Consider the following 11,483-nt stretch of genomic DNA (forward strand, 5'->3'; position numbering starts at 1 on the left):
GTTCATTTAGTTACTTCTGCTCTTCCTTAGGAAAAGCATTTTTTGTCTTGCCAATAACTTTGGGACCGTTTTATGAATCTCCACAAACTTTCCAAAAAGGTCCTCCTTTTTGACTAGTTTTTGCATAGAAAGTTGGGGGATGACTGATCAGGCGATGGCCGAGAAAAAAGGGGGGTCCCAAAATGCAAAATCCCCATGCTTTTTCCATAGACTTCTATATAAACTGCTGAATGGAATTGCCTCAAGTTCGGCAGGAAGCTAGACCATGGTCCGCAAATTGTGCTTTTTATGATTTGGTATAAATCTGTTCAGAAGGTTTTGTGAAATTATGGTTGTAAAATAATTGAATATATCTGGACTGTTGGGAGCAGCAATTTAAAAATGAAGTTTTCTGATTGGCCCAACAAACTTTTCCTTGGGCTATCTCTCTCCCACGGGAGTCAGACTCCTGCAAGAGCGAGCACTATGATTGGATACTAGCAACATGAGAAAAATGCTGCTAGCAGCCATTGCAGGAGTGAGGAACTTAGTAACCTGCCCTGAAGTAAAAAGAAAATATTATAACGGGGCAGGACAATAAGAAAAAAAATTGTAAAAGAAATACCACGATCCCTCGAGACTCGTGGGAACAGGAAAAAGAAAACACAAAATGGTAGCTGGTGACACAGGGATGAGCTCCTGATTTCGCCTCAAGGTGGTGACGCAGTGAAGAGGATTGAGAGTGGACGTTGGTAGCATGGAACTGGGCAAGGTGAGGGTGATGAGTGGTGGATAGGAGGTAAACAACCTGGACTGGTGAAAGCAGCGTGGAGGAGCGTATTTCGACATATTGCAGGCTGGCCTCCGACATCCATGTAGTGGCAACTACGAAGGAAATGGTGAAGCCAAAAGGCCATCTGACAACACAAAGAAATGAAATGGATAAATACACTGCCGCCTGAAAGGAAGATCTGCACAAGGCACAGCTGTCAGAAGCCCTGCCTGGAAGGAAGATCTGCACAAGGCACAACTGACATAAACCCCCCCTCCCCTGGAAGGAAGATCTGCAGAAGTCCAGCCTGGGAGGAGGATCTGCACAGGTCGCAGCTGACAGAAGCCCTACCTGGAAGGAAGATCTGCACAGGGCACAGCTGACAGAAGTCCCGACTGGATGGAAGATCTACAGAAGGTGCAAGCGACACAAGCCATGCCTGGAAGGAAGATCTGCACAGGGCGCAGCTGACAGAAGTTCTGCCTAGTTAGGAAGACCTGCACAAAGCACAACTAACATTAGACCCCTCCTCCCGGAAGGAAGATCTGCACAAGGCATGACTGACAGAATGCAGAATTCCTGTCTGGAATGAAGATCTGCACAAGATGCTGCTGACAGAAGTCCAGCCTTGGAGGAAGCTCTGCACAGGTCACAGCAGTCAGAAGCCCTACCTGGAACGAAGATATGCACAATGCACAGCTGACAGAAGCCCCTGCTTGGAATGAAGATCTGCACAAGCTGCAAGCGACACACGTCATGCCTGGAAGGAAGATCTACACAATGAACAGCTGACAAAAGCCCTGCCTGGATGGAAGATCTACACAAGGTGCAAGCAACAGAAGCCCTGCCTGGAAGGAAGATCTGCACAAGGCACGGCTGACAGTAGTCCTCCCTGGAAGGAAGATCTGCACGAGACACAGCTGACAAAAACCCTGTCTAGAAGAAAGGTCTGCACAGGGCAAAGCTGCGAGAAGGCCTGCCAGGAAGGAAGATCTGCACATGGTACAACTGACAGGAGTCCTGCCTGGAAGGAAGATCTGCACAAGGCACATCTGACAGAAGCCGCAGCCTGAAGGGAAGATCTGCACATGGCGCTGCTGACAGAGGTCCTGCCTGGCTGTGACCTCAAAGCAGTGAGAGACCACAAACTACAAGATCCTTCAAGCCCAGCTAGCCACACTGGAAACAATGTACGCCAAAGGCCTTATTTAGATTTCAGCGGATGGTTTATTCCATCACAAATGTGACAGGTATCCTGCACGCCCAATTCAAAATGCATTACATCCTGTGGCAATTATAATAAGGCAGACCGGATATCTGTCACGTTTTGATTAGGCCTTGGTGTAGTTCACACAGTTTTACTCCGGTGAACTCCACGAAGTGGCAGGGAAACCTGCTGCACTCTGGGGACTTCCGCTAGTGCTGCTGCTTTCTGCCGCTCGAATTGACATTCTAATCGAGTGGCAACTTCATCAACGAGAATGGCAGATTTCTACACTCGAGTGGTCGCGACCTGCCACGACCTCCCGCAATGGGAAATCTCACCAGGAGGAGGTCTAGCACGTTATATTTTCTCACAAGCACTCGTCACATTACCGTTGGCGAACCGCTTGAGAAAAAAAACTCTGTTCTGCATCACTTCATGGAGTTTTTTGGAACGGAGTGGGCAAAACTTTGCGAGGTCTGCCGGCAGAGCGGAATTCGTCACCCACCCCTAGTTTTGAGGCAATAATCCATTGGACAAACTCCTAACTAGGCCCTATGTCTGCAATAAGTGTTGTAGAAGAAGTGAGTTCCATGGCCTTGTGACTATCAGGTCATTATCTGACTTCTGATGAACCCCACAGAGTGAGTGCGCAGCCAGAGGGCAGTAGGGGGGCCAAAGGACAGGAAATTAGGTAAACTTGAACATGAGAAATATGGAAAGGTAGAAATGCTGCATCACCCGTGGATAACTGTCACCTCCTCCCGCTCTGCCAAATGCCCATCCAGTCACAAAGTGGCATCCAGGGCCCCAAACAGACAACATCATGTCAGATGCCATGTAATGGTGAAAAAGGGGGAATTAAGATTAATATGCACAGATCTGCTGCAGGGATATGTCAGGTAAATTATTGGTTGTGATTGAATCTCTATAAGTACTAAATGACTGATATTGTTGAATATTAAATTATATGAATCAACGTTTGTTTGCCATATCTGCGTGTATAATGTAAAGGACGGGCCTTACAGTGAACCCCTCACGCTGTTTTACACAAAAGCCCCGGAAGGAGCTGCATCTTACAGAACTTTATCTACTTTAGAAAGAACTAAAGACTTGCTTAATAAAGTTGCCATTCAGGGCCAGAACCGGGTGCTGTAAGCTTCACCATTTTCATGGAGATGGACAGATGTTATGGCGATAGTAAACCCCCTCAACTCACAATAATGTTCCAATCTTCCGGGTTAGAAGAAACCAGAAATGCTTGAACCAAGGGAGCTGTTGAAAGTGTCAAAGGTGACTTATGAACAGCGAGTAAAGACAGGAGTTGGTTTATGAGATGATCTTAAGTGAATAGGAAAGGAACGAGAAGAAGTGTGTGAATGGAGTTACTTTTGTTGTATACTTTGTAAAGAGTTACGGAACATTTTGCAACCCAGCCTCATCCATTTATTTTTCTTAAATGTATTGTTCTTTAAATGAAATCTTGAGCATATGCGTCTATCTTAAGCTATGCCTCTAGCACTTGGGTGCTCCGTGAGCTCCCATACTTTGCTAAGATACTCTGAAAACACTGGTAAATCGCCTCCTTTTCAGACATTAATAAGATGTCACCTGATAAACAGAACTTTTAGTTAAATATCTGTGTATGATGAAATATTCCTTGCTAAGTTTCAAAGGCGATAAAGAAGAAGGGGGAGAGTTACTAACATTTTGCGCCGTGTTTGCATCACAAAAGTGGCACAAAACAGCGCAAAATACTTTTTTCCTAATTTACTTTCAAGCAAATAACGTAAAATTAATGTGAAGCCACTCATAGCACTGTGTCGCATTACTTTGTGCCATGGGGGCCTGCCAAGGGTGGTGCATGGGAGTTCCCGTGCAACCACCCAAGGTTTTTCCCGCTAAACCCAATTTACCAAATACAGTAGATTGGGTTTAGCGTGAGAAAACTGTACCCTTTTAAACTAGGCGCAAGGAAGGAGAAATGTTTTCATTTCTCCTTCCTTTTCTGACTTTGCATGCGTGCTGCACTGTGCAACACGTATACAAAGTGGGAAAAGCTTTCCATCATGTCTAGGCATAGTATTTTGTACAGGAAGGGTGTCCTTCCTGTCCAAAACCTATGCTGGACTCACACACGCTAGCTCTCGGGTGCTAAGGTGTGTGCATGGCGCAGGGCTGCTGTAATCAGTCCTGGCGCAAGGGAAAGGGAAGGAGAGAGCCATATCTTTGAAAATATGGTGCTCTCCTGCGCCAAACCAGTAGCGCAATGAAGCGCAGCCTCGTGCGGGGGGGTGGGCTGCACTGCATTGCGTGGAGATTTGGTAAATCTCCCCCGAAATGTCTTTTACTACCAGTTAAACATTGTGAATTATCATTCCATTATGTTTCAATTTAGTAATGTTAAATATGTTTACATCCAGCAGAAAACAAGCCTTGAATGTATGAAATGACCATCAAGAATGAAGCGAATGCTGTAAATCGTCAATAATAGCAGAAATAATGAGCTACAGTATTCAGGAAAACATCAGCGCAGTCGGCGACAGAGGAACCTGCACACAAACTGACAGATCCCGGATGAAGCATCAAGGGCAGTTTAGTGATTGTGAGAATGTGAGCTGTGCACCTTAACGCCACAAGATGAAGAAATGACCTTAGGAAAATTAGGGCAATAACAATAACAAATCACCTCCTACATAAACAAGTGTCCAACACCAGCTTTGATCATGGGATTGGTATGATGTGATTACCGCAGTGCTCTGTTTTCTAAAATGATGACAAGCCATCCTTCAGTCCTCTATGTGAATTGTTAACTCTTTGTGGCCAAACCACAGTAACCAGAGAAAAGCACTACAGAGTGGAGCCAGACAACTGACGGGTAAAGGAAAGAGGAGTTCTACTACAATACAAAAGACTGTCCCAATTTGCACCGGCAGAAGGAAGATACATCTTTATCCGCAAGCGTGCATAGCCATATTCCAATCTAAAGGCACAATCACCTACAAAGACACCTAATATGTATTAGGAGTTTAACAAATATTTGGTGGCTATAGCCTTTTATTGTTAAAACAGAAATCAAACGTGCTAAATACTGCACACATATAAAGTGTGTGAGAAAAACACAAGTGCTTTATCAGCCATGTTGGTCCATCAGGAAATACAGTTATGGGATACAGACAAATATATACCCGACCCACAGACACTAACCAAGAAAGAAGAATCATACGCATGCAGCAAAAGCTTTAGTTTGTCATCACTACTCAAGCTTCATAAGCAAACATACACAGGACAAAAACCATTCAAGTGCAGTGAATGTGTCAAGACATTTAGTAGGTTATCAAACCTACAAAATCATCAGCGAACACATACAGGGGAAAAGCCATTTAAATGCAGTGAATGTGTGAAAAGCTTTAGTCGATTAGATCTCCTACAAAGACATCAGCGAACACACTCAGGGGAAAAACCATACCAGTGCAGTGAATGTGTGAAGACCTTTAATCATTTATCAAACCTACAAAGTCATCAGGGAACACACCCGGGGGAAAAACCCTATCATTGTAGTGAATGTGACAGACGTTTTCACGGCTCTTCAGCATTAAGGTATCATCAGCGAACTCACACAGGAGAAAAACCATTCATATGCAATGAATGTGGGAAGAGCTTTAGTCAGTTATCAGACCTACAAAGACATCAGCGAACACACTCAGGGGAAACGCCATTCAAGTGCAGTGAATGTGTGAAGAGCTGTAGTCGGTTATCAGACCTACAAAGTCATCAGCGAACACACTTGGGGGAAAAACCCTATCATTGTAGTGAATGTGACAGGAGTTATCGCTTCTCTTCAGCATTGAGGAATCATCAGCGAACTCACACAGGAGAAAAACCATTCAAGTGCAATGAATGTGGGAAGAGCTTTAGTCAGTTATCAGACCTACAAAGACATCAGCGAACACACACAAGGGAAAAGCCATTCAAGTGCAGTGAATGTGTGAAAAGCTTTAGTCAGTTTTCAGACCTACAAAGTCATCAGCGAACACACTCAGGGGAAAAAACCATACCAGTGCAGTGAATGTGCAAAGTGCTTTAGTCGTTTAATAAACCTCCAAACACATCACCGAATACACACAGGGGAAAAACCATTCAAGTGCTGTGAATGTGCAAAGTGCTTTAGTCGGTTATCACACCTTCAAACACATAATCGAACACACACAGGGGAAAAAACATTCAAGTGCACTGAATGTGCAAAGTGCTTTAGTCATTTATCAAGCCTACAAAATCATCAGCGAACACACACGGGGGAAAAACCATTCAAGTGCAGTGAATGTGTGAAGACCTTTAATCATTTATCATACCTACAAAGTCATCAGCGAATACACACAGGGGAAAAACCATTCAAGTGCAGTGAATGTGCAAAGTGCTTTAGTCGATTATCACACCTTCAAACACATAATCGAACACACACAGGGGAAAAACCATTCAAGTGCAGTGAATGTGCAAAGTGCTTTAGTCGGTTATCACACCTTCAAACACATAATCGAACACACACAGGGGAAAAACCATTCAAGTGCAGTGAATGTGTAAAGAGCTTTAGTCAGTTATCAACCCTACAAAGACATAATCAAACGCACACAGGAGAAAAGCCATTCAAGTGCAGTGAATGTGTGAAGAGCTACAGTCGGTTATCACACCTAAGAAGTCATCTGCGAACACACACGGGGGAAACCCTATCATTGTAGTGAATGTGACAGTAGCTTTTGCAGATCTTCAGCATTAAGGTATTACCAGCGAACTCACACAGGAGAAAAACCATTCAAGTGCAATGAATGTGGGAAGAATTTTAGTCGATTATCAGAGCTACAAAGTCATCAGCGAACACACAGGGAGAAAACATAGAAGGGTACTGAAAGTGTGAAGGGCTTTTGATAGAAGACCCGACTAGCAGTAAAGAAGAAAAACAGATATCAGTATTTGCAGAGTTATAAAAGTGTTTGTTACCAGAGATTGTTCACCTCCGTACACAAAGCAAGGCAACATGATGCACCAGGATACACAGTGGGAAGTGACACAATGTGGATTAAAAGAAACATTCTTCATTTTTATTTGATGAAGAAGAGATACAAAGAAAAAAATTATCTTGCACCTGATCACACTTCCTGTAAAAGCAACACTGAAACAATACTGGGACTAACGATGGTATTTTCAGCTAAGTTGTCGAAATAGTGATAAAACCTATAAACCCGACACACCCAGAGTGGACATGTTGTCAGGGCTCTGGAGATATGAAGCTTCATTGGTAAAATGTATGCATTACTAATAACAAATGCCACTGCAGTATATGTAATGAACTAAAGTGAAACACAGGTGTTCAAGAAATAACCTATTTTTATATCCCGTGGCTCCTCTCCAACTTGGCTCTTCCTAGTCATTTTGTGACTTGCCAAACTCTACTTTTTACCAGAATTGAGCCACTGTAAGCAGCAGACTCTGTTTGAAGAATGTTATGAAATAGCGAAATCCCACATCAAAAGCATATATGTGCCAGGACAATCAGTTGCACTCCCAGCAACTCGTCTTCCACACTGATTATCCCTTGTCCTCAAATGTTTTGAAGGATTTGTCGTATGAATGCCAGAAGTGGCGCTGAGATTCATGAAGCTAATGCTAACAGGAGTGTGTGGGAGATAGAGAGGGGGAGAGATAAAGAGAGCGAGAGAGACAAAGGGGGAGAAAAAGAGAGAAATGGAAGGACGGGGAACAACACTTTATTTGTACTCACCTAAAAATAGAAGAAGCAGCCAAATACATGTCAATGTGTGACATCACCAGAGAAACGGGCTGAACACCTGTGAATTTATATGTTTATTTTAATACCTATACACCCATGTAATTCAAATAAACAGGGCACAAGTAAGGAAAATAGTGAAGGAGCCCATTATCATATGCAAATCACAGTGACATCACATGTAGTGACATCACAAGAAGTGATGTCAGGCCCTTATAATAATTTTCATGTGAAAGGTTGACGGCCTGTTTTAAAAACAAAAAACAAGAAACATAAAATAACGTAAAAATATGTTTTTGGTTTTAGTTTTTATACATCATGTGTTTTTCCAGCTATTAGTTTGTAACTAAACTTGGAAATTACTCAAAGTGTAAATATTTTTAAACAGATATGTGGAACTTGGAAATTAAATTTTTAAAGAGTTTTCAGCGAATAAATAAAATGTGCTTTTAATTTGCGTTTGTTTCCTGATGTTAATCTTTATCCAGCCCCTAAGCCCCAAAGTGTTTCACATTTACAATGTATTAAGCAATAGAAGGGCTAATTTTGTCAAGTTCTCTGTTCCTCTCTTGCGCCACTCACACAAACAAACACTCAGAGGCCTGTGTCTGCAGTGCTGGGGCACAAAGTAACAATTATCAGTCGCAGGCTAAGGAGCCAAGTGGAACTGAGTCCTGTTTCTAGATAATAGTAGGGGGACATCTTCAAACTCTGGCTACCCCCTGACTTGTGCCGTGCTGATAAAGCAATAGTGAATTTGAGTAATTTATGATGAATTGAAATGAGAGAAAGAGAAGAAGAGAGCGAGGTGCAGGATATAATAAAGAAAATGAAATAAAGAGACACAAGACTTTACTGTGTTCTGTGTACTAGCTCTTTACGTAAACAAGTTGTGCTGTGCGTTGTGAATAGGCTGTCACCCCCTTTGTATGTAAATGAGCTTCTGTGACCAGACACCCCAGGCTCCCATCTCTTCCAGCACGGATGATAATGAGAGCACTTCCCTTATTCAACATGGCGTCATTTTTTTCTTACTAGTCCGCTTTCTATCTGCATGCACACGTGGGAAGCCGGTATTAATTTCCTCTGAGTTTGAACTTCCGTGGGGTTCCCGAGACTGAGTAGACGCTGTTGCAGAACAACCTTTTGACACTGTAAGTACTCCACATTGGGGACGGTGTTACCTTCGCGGCACATATGCCGGATTTACTTTAAACCGCATTTTAATCACTGCTTTACGTTTTACAGATTGCGACCTAAGAGTCACGGATGTAATTTGTCCTTGAGTACTACGCTTGCGAGAGCGTCACACCTTGGGTTATGTTCACTTTTACACACGCTTTGGTGGTTGGTTACTTTCGTCACGTTGTTTTCTTTACCATTTTCGCTGAGGAGCACTACTTTCACATTTTGGCCAGGTACTTCATTTTTATATCATGAGTGTAATTACAACGTTCACAAATTTTCTTCATACGTTTGGCATAATCTGTTTTGAGGAAACTAGATTCGAGAGACCTATGCTCACCCCTCTGTTCTGAGTTTTGCACATGTGGTTAATGACACTATGACTTGATTTGATTGATGCAATTTTTGTATTATATGGGTCATATCCAGTGATACTTTGGCATTTTCTTTTTTGTTTGTAGAGTTGTTCCCTGAGGAAGGGCTTGTCATGTGCCCGAAATGCATTGGGGAGGATTTATAACTGGATGATGTTTTTGTTGGAATGAAGTTTATGCTTTATGGAACCACATTGAACTTTTGATCAAGCATTAAATACTTAAAGAACCTCAACATTGTGTGGAATCAACTTTGATGAATTGTTTATAGACATTATTGTCTAACTTTTGAGCTGTGCGACTGGGTGCCTCCTTCCAAACGGGGGGAGCTTTGCATTAGTTTCTACATTCTCGCTGTGAGGTACAGACAGCGTAATCCCCTGTGAGCACGCCACAGACCATTACTTTGATTTAACTTTTGAACTATCTTGCTGTGCAAGTCCTTCCCTCATTCTTTAGCACTGTAAGGTAATCACAAACTATGGCTATATTGAAAAAATAATCGGCTTCCAGGTCACACAGCTGTGGTTATGTTGTTCTTTATTAGGTTTTTTTTTAGTTATTTTAATTTGCAGCAATTCTCCAGGTTACTTTTTCTCAGTATTACGCTTCAGGTCACTCTTAGCTCTCCATCAGTTAAACGTGAAGTTTGATGTAGGATTTGTTGTTAGTGTCCCTAGACCATGTCCCGATCCCTTTGTCCTTGATTTGTCGGCATGTGTTTTGTCCACACACTGGTCTAGAATGGGTCTTCTCAAGGTAGAAGGGGCTGTAATAGGAATAATAAATCATACATATACGAAATTGTATGTAAATAAATATGTGCCTTTCTGTTATCAGGCACCACCAGACTCACATCTACACATGTAATTGAGCACCAGACTAAAGTGACTGCTCCCTGTATAAATATGTGCCATCAGTAATCAGGATGATGGTTCTGCTGATACGCACAGCAAATAAAGTTTCTGGGACTGTACATATTGGCCTAAATTTTAATTGCTAAAGTTTCATGCAGTTTCGCTGATGTGCACAGCTTATAAGGTTTGTGGATATTGCGCACTGTAAGCAGATCACTGAAGTTCACCCTTAAGTAGTAACTAGGTCAAAACATAGTACATACATAACGCAAAATGTTACTGCCCCTCCCTTCTTTTTGACATCTCCAGGAGTTCCTCCTTGTTAGAAATGGGATCTCTGGTTGGCAGAGGCGTGCGCCAAAGCCAGGCAGAGACCACCACTCTAATTAGGGCAAGGCAGTTACACTCCAAAGATAACCCTGCTCAGCCCCTTGGTAGCATGGCACGAGCAGTAAGGCTTATCCCAGAGGCAATGTTTAAAGCATTTGCGCATGCACCCACCAGCAACAACATCCCAAGCCCCCCACAAAAGGAACTCCACACAAGGTTATATCAAAAATAGCCTTTGATCAATAATAGGGAGGCCTAAACGATGCAGCTGGCACTAAGTGCTGCGCAGCGGTGTAGGCCAAGGTAAGACGAAGGAGTGCATCTCACTCCTAGGTTCAAAAGAACATGTCCCCTGAAAGAAATACCTGAACGGTGTAGCTGCCCACTACTTGCTGTGCAGCTGGGAATGCAAAAATAAGGCATAGGCTCTCACTGGCCCTCAGAACAAATTGTGCCCAACGTTGGAGCCCTCTAGTCTCTAGAACAAATACTGCGGGGCGTTAGAGCCACACGGGCGCAGTAAATAAATAATGTACCCCTGGGAGGCATCTGGTTCTGCAAACCACTGGGGCCCCGTTGGAGCCATGGAGGCTCTGGAATGAATCTGCCCCATGGAGCACCCTGGCTCCTTAAATCACTATGCGCCACTAGGGAAAAAAAACTTGCCCCCAAAATACTGTGGATCGCACTGGTGCTTTAAAACAGGACATGCCCACTGGCGGAGCCACTCGGGCTCTTGAGGCAATATGCAACTGTTGGAGCCATTTAGGCTCGGAAAAGAAAAGCTGGCGCAACACGGACCCCTCGGTATGGGGACCTCTACAACAAAGAAGGAAGCCCTCACTCACCAGGCTCTGGAGACTCACTGGGCTCCTCGTGTGCTCCGGTCTCGGCTTCCCTCCTTTCGTCGCAGCGGCACACGGGGCTCTCCCAACTCATGGAACCCCCGCCACGTCAGTGCCCTGGTTCACCCGGTTCCCCATCTCAGGACCTTGACTTG

General features: G+C 43.5%; 1 protein-coding gene across 1 annotated transcript; it reads left to right on the plus strand.

The window, feature by feature from the left end:
- Window positions 1-5,055: 5,055 nt before the first annotated feature.
- On the plus strand, window positions 5,056-6,848 carry LOC147737914 (uncharacterized). Its single transcript, XM_086924995.1, has 3 exons — window positions 5,056-6,015; window positions 6,185-6,633; window positions 6,716-6,848. The coding sequence occupies exons 1-3, from the start codon at window positions 5,095-5,097 to the stop codon at window positions 6,846-6,848; spliced, it is 1,503 nt and encodes a 500-aa protein (XP_086781121.1). The 5' UTR covers window positions 5,056-5,094.
- The last annotated feature ends 4,635 nt before the right edge of the window (window positions 6,849-11,483 follow it).

Source organism: Lissotriton vulgaris, chromosome 1_1 (genome assembly GCF_964263255.1).
Source record: "Lissotriton vulgaris chromosome 1_1, aLisVul1.2, whole genome shotgun sequence".
NCBI classification, from domain to species: Eukaryota; Metazoa; Chordata; class Amphibia; order Caudata; family Salamandridae; genus Lissotriton; species Lissotriton vulgaris.